General features: G+C 35.7%; 2 protein-coding genes across 7 annotated transcripts; both read right to left on the minus strand.

The window, feature by feature from the left end:
* Nucleotides 1-1,004: 1,004 nt before the first annotated feature.
* Nucleotides 1,005-2,308, minus strand: LOC140853250 (uncharacterized). The gene is made up of 4 exons (XM_073247555.1): nt 2,138-2,308; nt 1,898-2,050; nt 1,664-1,790; nt 1,005-1,345 (listed from the first exon to the last, which is right to left on the minus strand). Exons 1-4 carry the CDS (start codon nt 2,200-2,202, stop codon nt 1,145-1,147), a joined length of 546 nt encoding a protein of 181 aa, XP_073103656.1. The 5' UTR covers nt 2,203-2,308; the 3' UTR covers nt 1,005-1,144.
* Nucleotides 1,005-12,865, minus strand: LOC105060260 (uncharacterized). 6 transcript variants are annotated; one of them, XR_012136270.1, is made up of 7 exons: nt 12,567-12,865; nt 11,412-11,520; nt 5,842-5,995; nt 4,817-4,904; nt 3,827-4,636; nt 2,229-2,311; nt 1,005-1,663 (listed from the first exon to the last, which is right to left on the minus strand). XR_012136270.1 is itself a non-coding variant. In XM_073247543.1 (6 exons), exons 3-5 carry the CDS (start codon nt 5,976-5,978, stop codon nt 3,872-3,874), a joined length of 990 nt encoding a protein of 329 aa, XP_073103644.1. In that variant the 5' UTR covers nt 5,979-5,995; nt 11,412-11,520; nt 12,567-12,865; the 3' UTR covers nt 1,005-2,311; nt 3,827-3,871. The 6 variants fall into 6 exon arrangements, 5 of the variants coding, with proteins under 5 accessions (XP_073103644.1, XP_029116334.2, XP_073103647.1 ...); XM_073247543.1 differs by having other exon boundaries at nt 1,005-2,311; XM_029260501.2 differs by lacking the exons at nt 1,005-1,663; nt 2,229-2,311 and having other exon boundaries at nt 3,550-4,636; nt 12,538-12,864.
* Nucleotides 12,866-23,143: the final 10,278 nt, after the last annotated feature.

Here is a 23,143-nt window from a genome sequence, read left to right on the forward strand (position 1 = left end):
GGAAGCCATATTCTTGCTGGTGATGAAGGGGTAAAAGCATTAAAAAGGAAGAATTCATGTCTGTAATTTTTTAAAGCTGCCTTGAATTTATGACTGAGAGAATGTAATTAATCAGATTAAACAAACTGATAAACTGTTGAGGTTGAAAAAGATGGTTAATAAAAGCAGATTGTGTGCGCGCACGGCAGTTGTCAGTCTGAAGGCATTGCTGATCATGGAAAAACTAACATCGATGGCCCTACATGCTGATGGATTTGCTGGACTGGGTTCATGATATGTATCATGCTCAAATGTATGTGCTGCCATGGTGATTTCGGTGCTATCCATTAAAAGAATTGTTATGGTATCATTGGCACCAATAATACCATGCTTTAGGAAAAACTACAGTAGACCCTCTCGACTTTGCTCGAGTTGCACTCCCACACCCTTGGATTGAAGAATTTTTAATTGAGTCCTTTAAGCTAGTAGAATGGTCCAGTTGATCTTACTGTTCGTCTCGATTAGCATCATCTCAAGGAATGGTATTGCATGTCCATCGCATGATAACTTAGGTTCCTTTGGGGCAAATATAATTATTTAAAATTAAAGTCTCTAGAGCACAAAGGGAACTATGAATCAGTTACCAAAAGAAAAAAAAAAAAAAGGAACGAGAGAGAGAGAGAGGAAACTGCGAACCATGCGACCTCGCATGATTCTCTTCTAAATAACCAGGGGCTTTCCACTTCTACAGAGAAACCAAAGGGAGATATAGAGACGGATATCAGAGGAAGGGAAGGAATCATCATGGAAGCACACTAAGCTACGTCTAGATCTTCTTCGGCCAACCTATCTATCACAAATCCTGGCCGTTGCTTCTATGAATGCTCAATGTACGAGGTATATTAACGCCGCTTCAATTTCCTCGACTGTCGTCCAACTTTTCAGCCAAATCTGTGATCTCAACCTGGTGTTCCAGGTAACCAGGGTTGTAATTATTTAAATTGGCATGATCTACCCGCAACACGAACAGGAGAAAGAGATCATTTTTTTTCTTTTTTTGGTAAACAGAGGAGCATGAGCTGTTTTCAACAAAGAAGGCTGTTTACAAAGTTACCATAAAAAATGTACAACTGAACTGAACGCTCTGATGCTGAAAAACCCAACATCAGACATCCCAATAAAGCACGTAGTACATATTACACTCCAAAAGAACCCCTCTAAGTATGCTACCGTACTGAAAAATAGATGTCCACATTAAGCCAAAATCCCATATGAGGAGCTGATCATAGTTGTAACGAGGGGACAATAAAGAAGAGTAACTGAAATTAAGCCGTCGATAGGATGCAGTGCCCCCGTTGAAGCTTTGCTGCAACAAACAATACAGTTGAGTCAGCTGCAGGAGGAATAAAACCAAACCATTGTATTCAAAACTCCAGTAAGTGCTTCCCAACTGTGGCTGTACATCCATGGTCCACAATGTAGTATAATCATGTTGGCACCCATTCCAGTTAGTAGATATAGTAAAAACAGCAACAGCAGCCAGCAACTTGAAAATAGATTGGATTCTAAAGCAACAAAGGGCCACCCACAATGCAACTTGAGGCCTGTTAAGCAGCCATTGACGCTTAAGGAGAACTTTAGCACATAATGACAGACCCCTTCTACTCCATTTAACTGGTATTACCTGTATCATGGTATGATATAACACTAGTAGAGTCGCAGACATCCTTTTATCAGCTATAAGGAAATATGAGTACTTGAGACAATTAGTGAGTAGATTATGAATATTGCATCCGAGCAAGAAAAGCCAGCTGAAAATGGGACATAAACTATGTTTATGAAGTCTGCATGTAGAAAACTGAATCAAATAAGCACTGGAATAAAAGCAGGTTCTATAAGATAAATGAAGTTCCCCGACCTGTAGGCCACCATGACATTGTGAAACTCAACCATGACATAAATAAAGTTGGCTGTGAAGAAATGTATGAGCCACCGAATGCCCAGCCAGTATTTGTCAGATAAGGTAAAGAGTAAGCAAAATGAACTCCAAAGTCCATGCATAGTAACCAGCCTATATGGAGTATTATGGCATGAATCATAAACTTTGCCAAAAGTATAAAAGGCACCAATATGATTTTAGAGTATAGATATTGCAGACCTGCTGGTATCAAATGAATAGGATATATCAACGTTCATTAGGCCTTTGAGCCCACTGCAGTGCATCTAAATATTTGCGTGCCATATGATACCTTGACTCTGTGCTGGAACCATAATCATCCATCCTGAGTTTAGCCCTCCTCATGATCATTTCGAGGGAGAATAACCTTAGATCCTGCATAGAAAGAAAATAAAGAAGATTGTGCTTGTGAAGTATTAACCTCATTTCTTTCGGATGAAAGATATTCCCCTACAATCAACCATAAGGATATCATAAAAATCAACAGGTAGCATGTCACCACTATAAAAATTAACATCCCCAAGCAAAGCTCCCTTGGCCGCTTTGTTTGCTTCTCTAAAAACATGGGACACCGTATACCTAGTAGTACTAGCCAACCAGGTTTTTATATCTTTCATAAGTGGAAAATTTTTCTGGCCACCCCCAGAAGGATTGTTGAGCCATTTAATGATTGTGGAGGAGTCCCCTTCTAGCCATATTTGGTTGGTTTGCAATTCATTTACAGCCACCTGGGTGTCCAACCAAGCAGCAGCTAATTCAGCAAGAGGTACAAGCATTGGGGATATCAGTCTACCCCCAGCCCAAAGAAGTCTACTAGCGTTGTCACGAATGACAAAAGCCACACCAGATCCTGAATTGGTAACAGCAGCTTCAAAGCTAATTTTGATGACTCCTAAGGGAGGGGGTAGCCAGGACACTAACACATTATGAGGGTTGTTGCTGTGAATTGGAAGGCTATCCCAGTGCCTAGACAGAGCCAACATGGCATGCAAATTATGGCTAAGTATAAAAAATAACAGAATCTTCCGAACGACCAGAACTGGTGTAATAGAGGATCTTGGAAAGATTCTATCATTTCGGCCCCCCAAGAGCAATCATGCAGCGCATGCAGCCACTGCTCTTCCCCTCATCTCTACCTGGTCGTTGCCAATATACTCAATAAGAACCGGCAAAGAGTTAGGAGTAAAGCTGAGCCCACCAATATGCTGCAAATATCTCCAACAGGCCATGGCAAATGGACATAAAATGATTATATGTTCAGAGTCCTCCTCACCAGCGAGACACCAATCATAATTAGTACCATTGTCATTCAAAATACTACAATTAAACAGTAGCTTTTTGGTAGGCAAGCAGCTCCAGAACAATCTCCATAAGAAGCATCAGCGTAAGCTCTAGAGCTGCCAAGCAAACAGGAAGTATTTGAACCCATGCATACTGGCTTCTTAGATGGGTTGCAAGTGGCATATTGCCTTCTAGGTTGGAATGTGAAAGCCCAAATCATCTTAAATGGATTGCCCTAATGGTGAGTATATTGAAGGGTTTTGGGGTCTATGCCAACGGAGTCTCAGGTTAAATGCTTTGTGGTATATTAAGGGATTTTTTTCCTTTAAAAATAGAGATACAGGCTCCAAAACCCATAATTTTTCATTCAAAGACACCTGATACAAAACTTGAAATGATGCATACTATGTTCAACTCCTAAATAGAACCTTTTAAGCACATTGACAAGCATCAATCAGCAAGACTGCTATTGCTAGCATCCAAATATTATAGATCACCCAACAACATCAGCTGGTGATTACTTACCAGATAAAAGGATACCATCTGGTGAAACAGATAGGCAAAGAGGTGATCAATAAATCCAGATGAATCAAAAGATAAAAAAGCTACCTACAGATACCAAGTTTAGAAGTCCATGCATTCATTATCCTCAATTCAGCCAATACTCCCAGTACCACCACGCCAGAAGGACTTGAGAGGAAATTGTGATAACCATGATTCAGGTCCGGACGCAACAGCTCTGGCCCCCTCCATCTCTGCAATATCTTCATGCCAAAACTTGATAACATGGAGGCTCTCCTCCTCAGTCGACCTCTGGACAATGATTCGAGATGCATACCCCTTTTCTCTCATCAAACGGCAAATCTGGGAAGGATTGTTGGCTGTGAGGGTGACCATATAAAGCCAACCCTTACCTGAAAGCAGCTCATCAACAACAGGAAGGATCCTATCTATCACCTTGCGTCCATTCTCTCCTCCAGCCCAAGAAGCAGTTATCCCCTCACAGCCAACTTCTTCTTCAGGTGTTGGGACATAAGGAGGATTAACGACCACCACATCTACCATACCAGCAAGGCGTTTGTGAAGCCCGGAGGCAATATCCGTGGTGATGATCTCTGCATGTACACCATGAGCTTCAAGTGTCGCACGAGTCACGTCCACAGCATGTGGGTTGATGTCAGTTGCAAAATAATGGACTCCAGAGTTTTCTTCCCCGAGCATGAGGGCCAAAGATGTGATCACATAGCCACTCCCACAGCCCACTTCCATGCATAACCTTGGCTTGTGCTGTAACAAATTTGCTCTATCAGCTAGGAGAGCATCCACTAGGGCAAATGAGTCATCACATGGCTCATACACCTCAGGATGGCGGCTGAGGAGTCGAATCTGAGCAGTTTTGTGTAATGACTTTGATGAAACCTACCAAGAATAACAGTTTCAGTTTCAGAAATCAGTTCAATGATGAAATTCACAAATAACATCCAATTTCTGTTCCATAACTAAATGGCCCAAATGATTCAAAAAAAAAAAAAAGATGCTCAAATCATAACTAAAGAATTAAGTATGCCGTAAGGCATGATGTTACTGGTTCTAGCTTACAGTTCTGCTGCTCAACTTGCATTTTGTGGAAAAACTAGAGGATCCGATATCTATACTGTAGTCCATGGCAGCTATCCAGCACAAGAACCTAGCCAAATAAATAGATGCCACATATTATAACAGTACAATACTTACATGATGGAGAGTACATGAATGCATCAAGATTAATGCATGTTTACTTCTCATTCCATTGATTCATTTCAAACATAGCAATAATCAATAAAGGCATAAAAAATACTTCGAATAATAGTTAAATATTATATGGGGTATGATATTTGTTGTGATGAATTATGACGAAAGAGGAAAAAACTTCATTTACACATTACAAAGCTAAACAGCAATAAAACTGGGAAGAATTTTTGGGATAAATAGCTTTAGTAAAACATGACATTTTTGGGAACACATTTCCACCATCAGGTGGGTTGAATCACTGAAACAAGAATGTCAAAGAGAAAAGCATTGAAACAAGACAAAGTACCAATAAACTGGAAAATCATAAGACAAACTGGATCATTTTAGCTTTATAACATACCATTCACTTGCCGATGAGAATAATGGTGATGAACAAAACTGTACCGACCATTAACAACAGTGATTGCTTAAGAACCACAGGATTGTGATTTACACAGACAGGTATTGTGATATGCTGTCATACTAAAGTGAAAGTTGGCTTGGTTTTATGGAGTGTTTTACTGAATCAATAGTGTACAATAATGGAAGTATAAATTTAGCGAACATGAAAAGAAACCCAGCAGCAGATGGCTGCAGCCCACCAGAACTAAGATTTTCAAAATATGATAATTGCAGGAGCTCAACCACAAATTTGCGAATCTGGATCTCGCAGGTTTGAGAGAAACAGAAAGACAATTAACAAAAGAATAAAAGAAATATTTCTTTCAAAAAAGATTGAGAGTTGGCATGCATGGCTCCACAAATTTGATACATGAAGACTGAAGAAAGTCAATTTTTTTTTAAATAAAAAATCATAACAGTTACAAGACATTCTCATAATAAATTGAACTCACACAGGGGGAAAACAAAAACTAGTACACCCGACCAAGTTCCGTCTTAGCGCCATAGTGACAAAACTGCTATGAGATGCATAGAGAAACTTGTCTCCAACAAAGAAGATTTCAGAGCTCCAAAGCATGTTCATCTCCATCAAGGATTTACCACTAGCTAAACAAATGTGAAAGTTAGACATCCTAAAATCCTTTTATATAGACATATATCCATGTATATTACAAGCAGAAGATTTAAGTACCAACATATTGTCATTTCAAGCCTTATGAATGTTCTTCTGCCTAATTCAAACTTGAACATTTTACAGTATTGCGTTTCTAGATGATAACATTTTGGTCACGGCAGTAGCTGATGTCATGAGCATACAACATGTAAAACACTTCAATCATCCTCAAATGAATGGTCAACATCATCATTTTAAACTAGCTTTTTTGCCCTCTAGTGACATAACTGGTCATCGCATCCTTCCAAAACTGTGGCAAGTGGACCCTCTTCCTCCACTACAGGGTCATGACAAATATTGGATAGCGCAACCACATTCCTATGTTATGCTGATCCAAAACTGTAGCACATTCCTGATTCAAACTAGGTTCAAAGTGATCAAAATACCCCGATTCCATGTAAATTTAGCATTTTGCACAGCGGTCAAAAAAATAGCTATTACTTTCTACCCTAAACTTGGAATCTTGCATTCAGCAGAAATTGGATTCTTGACTCAATGCCCTTTCAAATGAGTACTATGTCGCCTATACTTCAGCAAATGCAAATTTTTAAGAAATTTTGAAAGTATGATGCAAGTATCAAGTGGACTGGTTTGGCCAAGGCATGTGCCTCAAATGTTCAAAAGGTAATCTACAAAAAACTTATTAATGCCATGAGAAGTGACCAATGAACTAAACGCTGATTTTGAGGGCATCTTGAAAAAATGGGGCATTATAAGATGTAGATATCTTAATTATTCCGAGGAACAGCCCAAATGGGGTATCTACAACAGCAAACTCAAGGGAAGCAAAAAATTGAAACAGGCAGAAAAATTTAAAAATTAAAATTAAAAATTAAAAATGAAAAGTAGAAAATAGAAGACTATGATAAAAGATTGAAACGAAAATATAATAGTATACATAACTACCAAAAAACTTTAGTTCAGATTGTACATCTCCTACCTGATAAGCAAGAGAGCAGGGATCTGATTCTAGATAGTATCGGCCTCCCCTTTCGGCCCCTGATTAATCAATTTCCTCAGTTTCGCATGCAGTGGTTCAGCCTACCTGGGGGCCTATGCTCTGATCTAGGTGGATTGGGATGGTATAGGATAGTGGGTGGGGATTAGGCCATCCTAGTCTCAAAAAAAACAGAGAAAATATAACAGTATATGTAAAACAGAAAAACCAAAACAAAGAGTATAAAAGAACACTCACAAAACAAGAAACAAAAAATAAAAAGTGAACTAAACAATTGAAAAAATAAAACCAACTCATGAAAGACTAAAAGCGCAAGTGGAAGGTGCAATTTTAAAACTAAAATAATAACGAAACTAAATGAAAACTTAAACCAACATGCAGAGTATTATAAACCTGAAAATGCAGAACAGATTCAAAAGCACAAGTAAAACAATAGAAAACAGATATTAAAGCATAACAAAACTCAAATGACCAAACTATAAGTAACAAAGAAAAAGTTTGCAAAATATAACGTAAGAAAAATAGAAATATAAGAAAAAAAAGAGATAGTCTGTAAGTTTATTTGAGTTAGAAGCTAGCAAACAAAATACACAAAATATAAAAAAAAATGGAAAATACATATTAGAAAAGTTATAAGAGATGAAAACAACAAAAATAACCAAACAAACACATCAAGGAATCTAAAGAAAAATAAAGGAGAAAAAAAAAACTAAACATAAAAACAGAATGCACAAATCAAATTAAATAGAACTGGAAATGCAAAGTAAAAGGAACAAACTGAAAATTACTAAATCAATAAACCAAAATAAAATAAATCAAAACAAAAGTAGAACATATATGATTGCAAGTACGAAATGCAGGAAAAATACCTAAGAGAAATTGAAACAATATAACTGAGATGGACCAGAGTGAGTAAAACAAATAATACAAAGAAAAAAAAAAGTAAAGTAAAATATATAAAAAAAGTAAGAAAGAAACAAAAAATAACAGTAACAAAAATTAGCAAATGCATGACATACTGTTGCCAATAGATTGACTGAAAGAATATATCAAAAAAAAGAAAAAAAAGAAAAAATAAAACACACACAAGTGAATATATGGAAAAATTAAACTAAAAGTATAAAACAAAGATAAAACAGGAAAGAAAGTAAAAATGACCTGAAAGATAAAAATAGAAAATTCAAACTGAAGTATAAAGAACTAAAAGCGCAAAGTAGAGTGTACGTATTAAAACAAAATAAAATAAACTTAAAATAGAAAATAAAACATTGTATAGATCATATGAATTGAAAATAGAAAATGGATGAAAAGTACAAATAAAAGAAACATTAAAATAATAAAATTTGAAGAATACAGGAAAAGCTAAAAAGTTTGATAGAACAAGCAAAATGAATAATACAGAATAAAGAAATGTTATGTAAAACAAGCACAAAATATAAGAATAAACAAAGTAAAAACATATAAAAAAGAAAAGGTAATATCGAGTCTTTTCTCTTCCTTTTTTTTTCCTTGACACTCATAACTGTGTGATGCAAGCAACAGGGACCACTAATCTGATCCAAAAATCCCTGGGAATTGCAACCATGGTCTTTACATAATACACATTTTGGAATGGTTAGAGCCATGGGCTGACTTAAACTGTACACCATAGTTATGCTTGAGACATACTTATGTTTGTGCAGATATCTCCTTACACTTTTATTACCTAATTGAACCACAGTAATCCATTGTTAACTGATGGAACCAGCACTGTAGGAGTTTCCTTTTTTCATGTTAAATAATTGCTCATTGTTCTTATTCAATCTCGGTGAAGCTCTTTGTTTACGAATTGATCATATGAAACATCATCCTTGAAGGTTGCTAAAATTATCATCTTAATCAATAATTTTTGGTGGAATTCCACCTTATCGTCTAGATATGGATGATGTGCTCTAAGAAGCCGTAGTATGTTGCTGTTTAGGAAAAAAAAAGATACATCGGCCTATGTTTTGGAAATGTAAACTAGATCTCTTTCCCTCTCTGAAAAGTACAGATACATTGTAGTTTTTCACAGCTTTACAACCAAAATTGCTCTCATTATCCCTATTATCGACCACAATTAGCACAAAGCACAACTTAGAGAAGTTGTTAGATCTTATTCACAGCCCCAGCAGTGTGAATAGCACAGTCGAAAGCATTTCAATTTCTTGCTAGCTAAACTACATTAAATCCCATGATAATCCTAACATGACTCCCAAAGCCATAACTTTTCATCAAAACCGTGTTTGATACTTAATAGAAATATCCAATCCAAGATTTAAATAGAACCTACTCTTAATGGTAGGATTTGTTGATAAAAAATCCTTGTGGGATTTGTGTCATATGGAAAAGGCACGTGATTGAGAAGATGACATAGAGAAAGGGGGTCGTAGAGTAATTGGAAAATATACATTTGCCAAACAAACCACTTCAATATTATTATTTTAATAAAGTCAAGAAGTAAAAAAACTAATGGTAGTATTGTATTAACAAATCGAAAATGATCTATTTGAAGACTCAAAATTCATGGATAGAGTTTAATAGGATAAAATTAAGTTCACTATGCACTTGAGCTTGCCCAAATACTAGTTGGTGAATAAAAATTACTGGACTGGACCTAAAAAAATGGGAAAAGGGTTGTAGATCCACTTGTGGGTCAAATTTGAAACATAAGACACACAGATCCATGTTACTTACCCACTTGCTTGAAGAACTAATAGGAATGAGTAAAGAACAACAGCATGCATTTTGATGTAGGATTTGCCAAAATTCTTCTAGTTGGCAAATGATTGGATAAATTACACTAGCAGAAAAAGGCGGTTATTGTTCAATGGTGCTTTATATATCAAGCATTTTGTAAACTTTCAATCTTGAATGAAAATCTGTCCTCAGATTACATTTGCAATAATGATGTGCAGGTTGTTTGGAATAAGGTTTTAAGTCTCCACCAAAACCAATCCACCTCAGGTTTGAAACCTAATTGCATTTTTTGATTTCAGTCAGTTTTAGCAGATTTCAGCCAGTTTCGGTTTGGTTTTGCTAGTTTCAACCAAATCCAATCAAAATTGATATTTTTATTATTTTTTATTTTTTTGGTTTAACAAGTTAATATGGCTAATATTTTTAAATTGATCGATATGATTCAATTATACATTCATCTAAGGCTTTGTTTATCAAATTTGTGTTAGTGGTTATTATATTAGGTAAGATGCATTATGAAATAATGAAATAAAATGAATTCTTATTTATATGGGTTTTTTCTTGCTTATATAGATTGCTCAATTGGAATTGAATGCAACGTGCTTATATGGTTCTTTTTTGGCAGCCTAGATGGGTTATTAATATGGAATAGGATCAAATATTCTTAGTTGGATGTTGTCTTGCTTAGATGGGTTATTCAAAGGAAATAAAACAAAATATGCTTAGATGGGTTTGAAATGAAATAGTGAAATTTGTATTGGAAAATTTTTATATAATATAAACCAAACAGAGCGATGTGTAGGTAGATACAACAATTTGCTAAGAGAGGAAGAAATATAATACATTTATAGTGAGTGGAAAGTTTAGTACAAGCTCCTATATAATTTAATTGAAACTAGCATTACTACACAACCTAATATTCTAAGTAACTTAGAACACAATACAATAATATGAAATAATTTAACTTAAATTATAATTATTTTTCCTGTTTTTCACTCCTTTGGTATTTTTATTACTTTTTTGTCGGAAAACCGAAAACACAAAATGAAACGACCAAACTAAAACTCAACTTACAGACCTGAAACTGGACGAGAATTAAAACCTTGGTTTGGAGGGGTATATTCTGTTCACTAGAGGACGAACCAGTAATATCAACCAGTTCTTTGTTGTATTGATTTGTGGACTTAGAATGCACAATCAATGTATTCTGGATAGAATACATACATGCCGCCATCACAATCGATGTACCAGAAAATACAATCCAGATAAATGCATGTTCATATAAGTGCATGATCCTGGTAGGTTACACAATCAAATAACTTACTAGATATAAATCAAGTGACATCCAAAATTCTGTTTGGTAATGGCATAAGACAAAGTATCGGAAACGAATGTTCTCCAGCACTTACTCATGGAAGTTAAAAAACAAGCTGACATATCTTCCCTAGCAGATGTATATCGTGATCATCGAAAAGGTTTGAAATACAACCATCGAACTGAAGGTATAGTATAACCAATATATTCTTTGCTGTTTCAGATACTTTGAGATGCCTATAGTGTGGTAAAAAGAGGGTACCAGATTATCCAAACCTTGAACATATAAACAACTTCCAAGACATATGATAGACCAAATGTAAATCTTCATTTTAAAGATGTCAAGAAATAGGGCATACCAATTTTTAGTCTTGGAGATGATCAAATGAGTTTTTCTAATGCACTGCCAAGCCACTGAAAAGTTCAGTCAGATGGAATAATGGTCACCAAGATGCCGCTGATCATTACCTGTATACAAAGACATGGTTATGTACGGGTCGTCCTTAAGTTTAAATAACATAGCATTAAAAAAAATAATTAAAAAAAAATTAAACCCTAATTGTCGGAAATAAAATGGGAAAGCCTACGTGTAGGCTGTAAAATCAGGGCAACAGACAATGTATTGCCTCAAAGGAAGTTGGCAACCCCGATGACAATTCAATCCTTATCTGCTATCAGTTCTTAAAAGATTTCGAGGTTGATTAATATTACCTCGATATGTGCTATACAATTTATTTCCACGATATTGTATATTACATCATCTGCAGGTAATCCTATAGGTTGTTGCCTGCATTGATGGCTGTCGGTCAAAATCACACAAATCCTTATCTACCAGACTCTGAAAATATTTACTTCCCGATAAGTTTCTCCTTTTTGGCGATTGAAGGGATGCTGAGTCTCATTTGCGGACAAAAATACAACCTAAACAATCAGCAGACATCAAAGGAAAAAAGAAAAACGAACAGTATCATCTACAGAGAGATAAGGGGCTTGTCTAGCACCACCTAACCAATCAGCTGATTGTTTGGCTGCTCTAAACATGTGAGTAGCCTGAAAAAATTGGAGATACCTTCCAAGATTTCAGAAATCTATAAGCAGAGGCCATGATGAAGCAGGATAGGGTTTTATTTTAATTTTAAAAAAAATCTCAAATAGAATATTTGATAACATGGGTCACGATGGTTTCGCACGATATCAAAGTTTAGCAACCAAGAGACGAAACCTAATTTCTCTTTTTTCTTTCCTCCAAAACATTACATTGGAGAGAGAGAGAGAGAGAGAGATTTTAAAAACAAAAAGATAAAGTGCATTGAGATCTTGCTAAAGAAAAGCGTGGATTTCGGACCAAGATAAGCCTTAATGAAGATTGAAAGCGCAGAAAATTAAAGCAATAAACCAAAAATAGATATCAAAACCAAGATATCGATCCAAGAGATCACTTTGAGAGTAAAGGAAAAGAAAGAAAACATTTGAGCGCATCGAGACCTTGCTACAAAAACCCTTGGCTTCTTTACCTCTTGGTCAGACAGAAAACCGGAGATAGGATGCCAGAATCAAATTTCGCCCATTCCCCGACAAGATCACCCTCTTTTCGGGGATGGAAGAAAGATCGGCGGAGAGAGAGAAGGGCCACACACAGGGGCCGTCGGTTCTCTCCTTGCCGGTGGCGGTGTGGCGGAGGTCTGGAAGCGGGTCCGCAAACCGTTTTGGGTAAGAGTCTATCATAGAAGGAAGCGGGACACGGGTGATACCTCAAGACTCGTGGTCGTGGCCCACCTGCTTTCCCCGGAAGAAAGCAGGCCGGGCCGTGTTCGTCTCCGACGCGGTTGCCAACTATGGGGGCCCTACCTGGCCCGTCTCTAAAGGACAGAGGAGTAATTCTTTATGCAATGCTTGCGGTGTAACAGTATCGTCCAATAATATTGGACCATATATCACATTCAGATAATTTAATATTATTTTTTTAATTTTTTAATAATAAAAATATTTTTAATGATTTTTTGATATCTTATATGGCTTCTGTGGGTGACTTCTTGTGAATATATATAGAATATATATTATTTAAAAAATTATATAATTTTCTGTAAATATATATGACTTTCTGTGATTTTCTGTGAATATATATGATTTTCTGTGAACATATATACATTCACAGTTTTGTATATATATTTATAAAAAATTATATATAACTTTCTGTGAATATATATGATTTCTTATAAATATATATGACTTTCTATAAATATATATGATTTTCTGTGAACACATATAACTTCCTGTGAATATATATTCACAAGAAGTTATATATGTTCATAGGAAGTCATATATGTTCATAGGAAGTCATATAAAAGTCATATATATTCATAGAAAGTCACATATATTTACAAAAAGTTATATATATTTATAGGAAGTCATATGTATTCATAGAAAGTCATATATGTTCACAAAAAATCATATATATTCATAGGAAGTTATATATGTTCACAAAAAATCATATATGACTTCCTGTAAACATATATGACTTTCTGTGCAAATATATGACTTTTATGAACATATATATTTTCACAGAAAATCATATATGTTCACAGAAAGTCATATATATTCATAAAAAGCTATTCACAGGAAGTCATACAATGTATCAAGAAGTTATAAAAGATATTTTCATCGCTAAAAAATTGAAAAAAGAAAAAAACTGGGCAGTATTAAATGTTCGTCCCATCTAAATATGCTACATGCCCTAATGTTATTGGGTGGTGCAATAGTATTGCACAGCATGCAGTGCACAAAGAATTACTCAAAGATAGAGATATTTTCGTTCGGACTGTCAAAATGGGCTTGGGCCACAGGGCCGACTCGGCCCAGCTCTGTAAATAGGGTGGGTTGGGTTGCTATTTTAATAGTCTAAATAACAATCGAGCTTTTTGGCCCATCCCACATCAGCCCAAGGGCTAAGATGGGTTGGGCCGAGCTAGTCCGGTTGGGCCAAGAAAACTAAAAAAAATTCTATTCATTTTCAGATGAGCCCCACATCGTCACTGCCGCAGGCCTGCAGGATGACCGTCTCCGCTAGTTTTTCTCCCTTCGCCTCCCAGCTCTACAGATTCCCCCTTCTTCTCCTCCTTGTCGCCGGTGTCGCCGCCTTCGACCTCTGAGTCCAATCATAATACGCCCCTCCTCCCTTCTACCGACGGACATCCCGTCCCTCATCCAACTTTCGGGCAACCCCTTCCTTTTCCTCCTCCTCGTTGCCGGCACCGCCACCTCTGAGCCAGATCTGATCGCGATGAGTCAGATCCGATCATAAGAGGTACGCCGTACGCCCCCTCCTCCTTTTCGCCCATTGATCGCCACATCCTCTGATCTCGTCTCAATCTCATTCCCTCTCCAAGCTCCAGGCTCTTCGATCCGGTCGTGGCATCGACGGCAATGCGCTGATGCTCAATCTTTGCCTCCCTTTGGGCTCTTTCGATCTCTCTCCACTCTTCAAGCTCGAGGCTCTCTCTCCCTCTCAGGCTCTCTCGATCTCTCTTCAGGCTCTATAATCCAAATTTAATCAGCAGTGATGGGCTGACCCTATCCGACCCGCGGTTCTTAAATGATTGAGTTGGACCAACTATAGGCTGTCTCATTTTTTGAATAGATCTAATTCGGTCTGATCTATCAAATTTTAGATCTTTATAGGTTGGATCGGACCGATCTATTTTGATAGATTTAATTTTTATTATATTAAATTTTTAAATAAAAAATAATTTATAAATATTAAATACATGTTGAAAAACAGAATGCGCCCCTTGTAAGATTTTCTGCACCGGCCGCGGTGCAGGAAGAATTTCTCCCGTTGTGTTATCTTCCAAACACGATACCTTTTTAGTGGCGAAGCGCCAATACACGTACATCGAATTGTATTATGTCAGGTTTTCTCGCCATGTCAGCGAGAACGCGTATGGATTTCAGCGGGCAACAATCCAGGTACAATTAGCTCACCGGCGCATCATTTCCTTGGCTTTATATTTTTTAGTAAATTATCCTGACCCTTCCACCATTTGCATAGTTACACGATCCATCTACCATTTGAAAAATATATACATAATTTTTTGATCAAATATAAAAATTCATAAATAAAAAATATCAAAATATAAAATATAAAATATTTTAAAACTTAAATAGATGATAGTAATAATATTAGTAAGATCATTAATTTATTCAACAAAAAAATATTAATTAAAAATTATATTATATATATAATAATTATATATATATTTAAAATATAAAAAATCTATAAATTTTTTATTTTGAGGGTGATAATTATAATTTATTTTTTTATATTTTCTCGAGTTCATATAATTCTCAGTACATATGGTCGATTCATGCAGCAGCACCATTCTTTTTTTTTTTTCAAATATTTTTTCAGCCCTTGCGGATGTCGAGGTCACCGACAAGTAGCACACGATGGATAGCAGAGATGGAAGATCATGGATATATGAAAGGAGCATAGCAAAGATAGAATCACCCATATGGCAATGGCAATGATGGAGATATTGAAGAAGATATCGTTGTGGATATTAAACTCTATCTTATGATTTTTTTTAAAAAAAATTATACGGCAGCACCACTAATCTTTACCATGCCCCATTGAAAATGCCGTTTACCGAAAATTCCCTTCGGGTAGCCCCCAACATCGTTATTACGAGAACAAAATCTCGTACATTAAAAATTTTATAATCAAAGAAGAATCTTTACGTTCAAAAATCTCCGTATTCTATAAAATATTATATTAAATAAAAATAAAAATAATATAAAAGATAAAAAATAATATCTATACAAAAAAAAAATATCTTTTAATTTTTTTCATTTTTTCTTGATTTTTTTCTATATTTTTCTTTTTTTTTTCACTTTTTTTTTCCGTCTTAGGCGTCCCAATCGGGTGGGACGCTTCGGGCGGCCGAATACGGAAAGCTTATACGATGGCTGGGGTTTGGTGCTGGCTATTTCCTTCCATTCTTCCGTTTCTCGTTAAGTCTCAATTGGGTGGGAGGCTTGGAACGACTGAATACCAAAGATATAGGGCTCATACTTCTATTTGTCCCACAAATCCCAAACCCCCAATGAACTTTGATTTTAAATTTCAAACCATCCTAAATTCCATGGAATACCGCTTAACGAATTCTATTAAGATTTAAAAAGGATCGGATATCCCAAAAATTTGTTTAACAGAAGTCTGTTATAGCATAAGATTGGTCCATTGCATTTTTACATCTATATATTATATTTTAACATATTTTTGTAGATAAGCTTTAAAAATTTATGTACAAACCTGTAAAATATCTTAATTTATTATATATGAATAAAAAATATTAAAAAATTTAAAAATATTAATTAGATAAGACTAATTCTTCAAAAAAATATTTTTAGAGGGTTTTTAAAATTAAATTTATGATTTACATTGAAACATACAGAAATATTTAAATTTATTATATATGATACCAAAAACATCCAAAAATTGGCATAAATAAAGTTGGTTATTTCAGTTATATGAAATTGACACACACACACACACACACACATATATATATATATATATATATATATATGTATATGTCTATATGTATATATATGTGTGTATGTATATATATATATATATGTATATATGTCTATATGTATATGTGTGTGTATGTATATATATATATGTCTATATGTATATATGTGTGTAGTTTAAAAAATTGATAATTAAGAAAATAAATTTAAAATTATGATTTATATTTGTTAATTAATTTTTAAGATTTAATAATAAATAATTTGATTATGAGCTTGGATTTGGTCAATATATATTGGGCCGGACCGACTTACAGTTATCTTACAAATTGGGTTAGAAAAATTAATGACTAAGGTTGGATTAAAATATGTAATTTATTTATTTTTTTGAATCTGATTTGGATATATTATTGCTTTCACTAAGGATTGGTTCATAGTTAGGCTGGTATTGAAAAAATTAAAATAGAACGATTTTACATATCATGCTCATATGAAAAAAAGATTATTATAAGTATTTTATTTATTTTTTTATTTTTATTGAATATTTTTTTATGACGTTGATGTATTTACATTATTCATATGTTCACATTCTGCAACAAAGACTTTTATATATTTTGTGCTTGAAATTTCTGTTCTAGCTTTGATTAGAAAAGAATGTAAATAATTTTATTTATGATATAAAATTAAAATGATAGAATAAAGATAAAAAAATTATGCTAGAGATAATTTAGTTTCAAGTGCTAGTATTTATTTTTTTAATTGTTTTGATTCATATTTTATTATGAAATCTTCTCGGTTCAATAATACTGTATAAAATTTTTTGATATTTATATTTTTGATTTAAATAAAAAAATTATCAAAGCTGAAATTTGGCATGGATATAGATTCATTAGTTAATGAAAATATCATATGTTATATTGTACGAAAAATTTATATATTAATAAAATATTTTAATTTTTTTTATCACAGTTAAATCTCATCGTGAGGTGTGGGGTACATGCTAGTTTAAGCAAGAATATGAAGTTCATTTCAACGTGCAGTACATATATGTAACCCATCAAATATAATCTATTTATGCAGCTGTCTGAATTCCAAAAGTATCATTTTTTTAGCTTTATTTATTTTTATTCTATAACATGATTATATTCAGGCAAAAGAAGTTACAACTGTTATTTCTTTATTCTGTTTCAATTTATTTACCGGATAAATATAATCTAAGCACTTTCATTGCATTTGTACCAAAAAATAAAAAACAAAGCACTTCCATTGCACTTAGAAGTGCTACAATTACTCTAGGAAAGCCATATAACACAACAATCATAATACATGCACAAGCGGACATAGCTGAAAAAGATTTTAGATAAGAGATATTTTATGAAAAGACTAAAAATGGATTAGGTGCAAATATATACGTGTGTTTTCAATAATTTGAGTTCTTAATTGAGATAAGTTTTAAAGCTTTTGCCGGGATCAACAAGTTACAATGAATTTGGACTTTAAAATTTATAGAAGTTTCGTTGCTTTATATTTTAGGGAGTGTATATGATCGTCACTGAGCTTTCTCCAATAACCAAGGTGGGGTCGAAATGTGAAATCAATTTGTCCATATGGAGTGTTGGGACTATTCAATCGACTTCCGATTCTGACTCTACATCGACCTTATAAATACAATACTCTGACTAACAATCAGTTAATCAATCGACAGTCAGCTATTATCAATCAATAACGGACAACCACGACGACTCATTTAATATCTGACTAATGATCATCGGTATATCAGAGTTATCGTCCGATGCTCATTCGGATCTCCATCGACCTACTATTATTACCGACATATAGTCAGCTTATCTTTCTATGATCACATAAGGTTGAAATATGTGAAACCTACACATCTAATTGTTATAAACGGTTATCGACTACATGTCACGGTCATTAATGGGCATAAACAACCCATTAACTTCATGATTATGGTCTGATAATTTAGCGACATAAAAAGCGGGACCACGTGCTCGACGGTTATATCAGAATCATCTCTAAAAGGGAGGTGATTGAACAGTATTAATAAGACAATTATGGGCTGAGATTACCATTTCAAAATTCTCATCTGCTGTTCACCACTCTCCACTGACTTAAGCATGGGAGGGTCCCCGCTGAACACAATTCCTGCTAGTGAGGACTTCTTTTGCAGGTGCTCTTTTTCGATGACGGACGCAACAGGAGATTGGCCGCAATAGATTGGTGCATCAGGTAGGAGGAAGAATATAATCAACCATGCCAAAAACTAAAGCCCAGCATTCAACAGGTTCAGCAAAGCAATCTTTCCATCGAAAAGATGCTCCTTCCCCACCTTCAGTGGCAGAGTCTAATTTTTCGCATTCTATAGTCACTATGGATGCATAAATTACTGTACTTATACAACAAATAAAAGTATTAACGGAGGCGGTTCAAAGCCTCCAGCAGCATCAACAGCTACCGACGGAGGAGCCGGTAGATAAGACAGTGCAATTTAGGCACAGCCATCGTTCACCACGATGTTCATCCTCCTCTTCTCCAAAGTGGCGACTGTCTCAACACTCTCACCGAGACGGACAGCCACGTTCTCGGTACTCCCATCATGCCACCCATAATTCGTGGCGTTCTCCCTCTCCTTCCCATATACATAGCATCAAGAAAGGAAAGAGGCTGAGAACACCTTCTGCTTCTCCATCTTCAAACTCTTCAGGGTGTTCGACCCATGGAGTTTTTCAGCAACGGCGGCTTGATGACTATGAATGCAAGTTCAAGAAAATCGACCGCCAGCTTGTCCGACTTCAGGTGGAAGGTCGAAAGTCCTCCAACGACTATGACTTCCACACTATCCAGCCTCTCTCAGTGCATTCTGGACGAATTGATTCTATCTCGATTCAAGATGCCACAGATGGAGTCATACGACGGTTCCACCGATCCGATCGATCATTTAAAAAGCTATAAGGCTCTTATGATGATTCAGGGGGCAACCGACGCCCTCTTATGCATCGACTTTCCGACAACCATTCGGAAAGTTGCTCGAGCCTGATATTCTGGGCTCCAGTGGGAGAGCATCAACTCCTTCGAACAGCTTGAGCATTCTTTTGTGGCCCACTTCAGCATTAGCCGAAGACTGCCACAAATATTAGACAGTCTCTTCTCTATCAAGTAGGATGAGACAGAGACGTTGAGAGATTTTGTGGCTCGTTTCAATACAGTAATATTTAAGGTCAGAGACCTCAATGAAGATATGGCTATATCAGCCATGAAGAAGGGTCTGAAGGGATCCAGATTCACCTACTCTTTAGATAAGACTCTCTCTCGGACCTATGCTGAACTTTTAGAGCACGTGTATAAGTATATTCGTGCGGATGAAGCTGCTTCTGATTGATGTCAGACAAACGAAAAAGGTCAGAAAAAAAACAAAAGAAAAGTAAAGCTCCGATCCAATCAAGTAGGTTGACTATCAATAAGCGAGCTTCACCTCGACGATGGAGTCCGAAGCCGAATAACTATGGCAGGTATGACTTCTATACTCCTCTTTCTGCTCTCCGTGCGTAGATTTTGATAGAGATCAAAGGAGAGAAGTATTTACGACACTCTCCACCAATGAAAGTACTATCGAGGAGCCATGACAGAAAGAAGTATTGTCGACTCCATCATGATCATGGTCACGATACTGAATATTGTATCCAGCTCAGGGATGAGATAGAGATACTGATTCAATGAGGCTACTTCGAAAAGTTCTAACGAGATCGCCTGACTTAACGTTCCACCGACCAACAACCTCAGCCACAAGCTAAGGAGACACTCAATAATTGACCAACGACGGGAGTAATCAATATGATCTTTAGGCGACAGAAGAACTGGAGGGCAACTTTCGAAGAAGAGTCGATGAAGAAACGACTACTCGACAAGGTAATTATTTTTTTGGAAGAAGATGTTTGGAGAATACAAACTCTCCATGATGATGCTGTTATTGTTTCGACAATGATAGCAAATTATGATGTAAAAAGAATTTTAGTGGATAAGAGAAGCTCAACAGATGTTCTATTTTACTTGACTTTCTTCATAATACGACACCGACTGATCAACTCAGGAGAGTCTCGACGCCATTAGTCAATTTTACTAGACATGCAGTTACTGTGGAAGGAGAAATCACTCTTCCATTAACCACAGAAATTGAACCACAACAGAGTACTGTTCTCATGATATTCACGATTGTCCGAGTTCCTTCGATTTATAATACCATACTCAAATAATCTAGACTAAATGTCCTAAGAGTAGTAGTCTCAACATATCATCTATTGATCAGATTCTCAATAAAAAATAGAGTCGGAAAGATGCGTGGAGATCAATAACTTGTCCGACGCTATTTTCTAATCTCTACACAGAATAATCAACCTGAAGATTCTTTGTTCGTTGATAATTGGATCAAAAAAATAAAGAAAGGAGAGAACCAGCAGAGCAATTAATTTTCATCCCACTAAAAGAAGAAGATCATGAGAAGACGGTCCAAATTAGATCGCAGTTGCCTGATCTGAAGCGGCAATAACTAATAAATCTACTAAGAGCAAACATCAATATTTTGCTTGGTTAGCTACTGACATGCCAAGCATCCCTCTAGAGGTAATAACCCACCAGCTAAATATTGATCCAAAAGTTAAATCGGTGAGACAAAAGAACAGACCTTTTGCTCCCGAAAGATAGAAGATCATCGATGAAGAAGTTGATAAGCTTCTCACGGCTAATTTCATTAGAGAAGCAAATTATCCCGATTGACTCACCAATATAGTAATGATGAGAAAAATCAATGAAAAATAGAGAATCTACATCGACTATACAAATTTAAATGAAGTCTGTCCGAAGGACAGTTTTTTTTTGTCGAAGATCGATCAATTAGTTGATGCAACTTCAAGACACTGACTCTTAAACTTCATGGACACCTTTACAGGCTACAATTAGATTTGGATGGCACCCGAAGATGAGGAGCATATAGTCTTCATAACCGACAAGGACATCTACTATTATAAAGTAATGTCATTCGGTTTAAAGAATACTAGAACAACTTACCAACGGCTAGTCAACAAAATATTTAAGACACAAATTGGATAAAATATGAAAGTCTACGTAGATGATATGCTGGTGAAAAGCCTTCAAACTACTGATCATATTCGAGATCTGGAAGAAGCCTTCAGCATACTTCGATGATATCAGATGAAGTTAAATCCGACTAAGTGTGCATTTGAGATAACTTCTAAAAATTTTTTCGAATTTTTTATATCACAACAAAAAATCGAAGGCAATCTTGAGAAAATAAAGACTATCATCAATATAAAGCATCCAAACTCAAAAAAAGAGATACAACAGCTCAATTGAAGGATCACTGCGCTCAATCGATTCATCTCAAGGTCGGTAGAAAGATGCTTGCCTTTCTTTAAAACCTTGAGATAAGCAAAAGACTTCACATCGTCAGACGAGTGCCGACAGTCCTTTGAAGATCTAAAATAATATCTGGCATCTCCACCACTACTTACAAAATCAAAGATCGAAAAAATTTTGTATCTCTATTTGGTAACTTCAACAGAAGCAATTAATTTGGTACTCATCCAAGAGGATGAGAACCAAATTCAACGGCCTATCTATTACACTAGCAAAGTGCTTCACAATGTCAAAATAAGATATTCAAAGGCGGAGAAGATGGTCTATGCTCTAATCATATCATCGCAGCGACTTCGCCTATACTTCCAAGTACATCTCATTGTCGTCTTGACAGACCAGCTATTAAAAGTAATTTTGTACCGATCTGATACTTCAGATCTAATGACAAAGTGGATAATGAAACTCAGTGAGTTTGACATCCAATATCGCCCACGTCCATCGATGAAAGCACAAGTTTTGGCTAACTTCGTCGTCGAGTGTACAATACCTGATAATAATCCTGAGAATGAAACTAACAATAAAATAAAACAAACTATAACTTTCAAGCCTGACTTAACATCGGCGTGGGTGCTACATCTTGATGGAGTATCTAATGCGCAAGACAGTGGAGCTGGTCTCATCCTCACCAATTTCGAAGGGGTTATAACTGAATATGTCCTTCGATTCAATTTTAAAATTTCAAATAATCAAGCCAAATATGAAGCTCTCCTAGCTGGCTTGAAGATTGTCAAAGAACTTGATATTCATAACCTGAAGGTCTTCACTGACTCACAGTTAATTACTGGGCAGGTTAAAGGCGAGTTTAAAGTCTGAGATCCTGTTATGATGAAATATCTTCAGAAAGTGAAAGATTCAATATCAATCCTAAAATATTTTGAAATCTTTCACATCTCAAGGACAGAAAATGTTCGAGCCGATGTATTTTCTCGACTCGCAACCACTTCATTCAACTCGCTTGGTCGGATATTTATCGAATGCCTTGAACAGTCGAGTATCGATAAAGTCAAAAAAATGCTACAAATCAATGATGAGCCAAGTTGGATGGATCCAATCATCCAATACTTGACTGATGGAACTCTACCAACAGATCCTTCAGAAGCCAAACGACTCAGAT

This window comes from Elaeis guineensis, chromosome 1 (assembly GCF_000442705.2).
Source record: "Elaeis guineensis isolate ETL-2024a chromosome 1, EG11, whole genome shotgun sequence".
NCBI classification, from domain to species: Eukaryota; Viridiplantae; Streptophyta; class Magnoliopsida; order Arecales; family Arecaceae; genus Elaeis; species Elaeis guineensis.

Bases quoted from the DNA above. Each gene is read 5' to 3' on its own strand.
- LOC140853250 (XM_073247555.1), bottom strand. From the start codon at position 2,202: ATGCACTGCAGTGGGCTCAAAGGCCTAATGAACGTTGATATATCCTAT. The intron at 2,051-2,137 runs GTCTGCAATATC...TACTCCATATAG, and splicing joins TATTCATTTGATACCAGCAG to GCTGGTTACTATGCATGGAC. The intron at 1,346-1,663 runs GTAATACCAGTT...TGTTTGTTGCAG, and splicing joins TATATCATACCATGATACAG to CAAAGCTTCAACGGGGGCAC.
- LOC105060260 (XM_073247543.1), bottom strand. From the start codon at position 5,978: ATGGAGATGAACATGCTTTGGAGCTCTGAAATCTTCTTTGTTGGAGAC. The intron at 4,905-5,841 runs GTGAGTTCAATT...TTATTTGGCTAG, and splicing joins AGTTTTTGTTTTCCCCCTGT to GTTCTTGTGCTGGATAGCTG. The intron at 4,637-4,816 runs GTAAGCTAGAAC...TATTCTTGGTAG, and splicing joins GCAAGTTGAGCAGCAGAACT to GTTTCATCAAAGTCATTACA.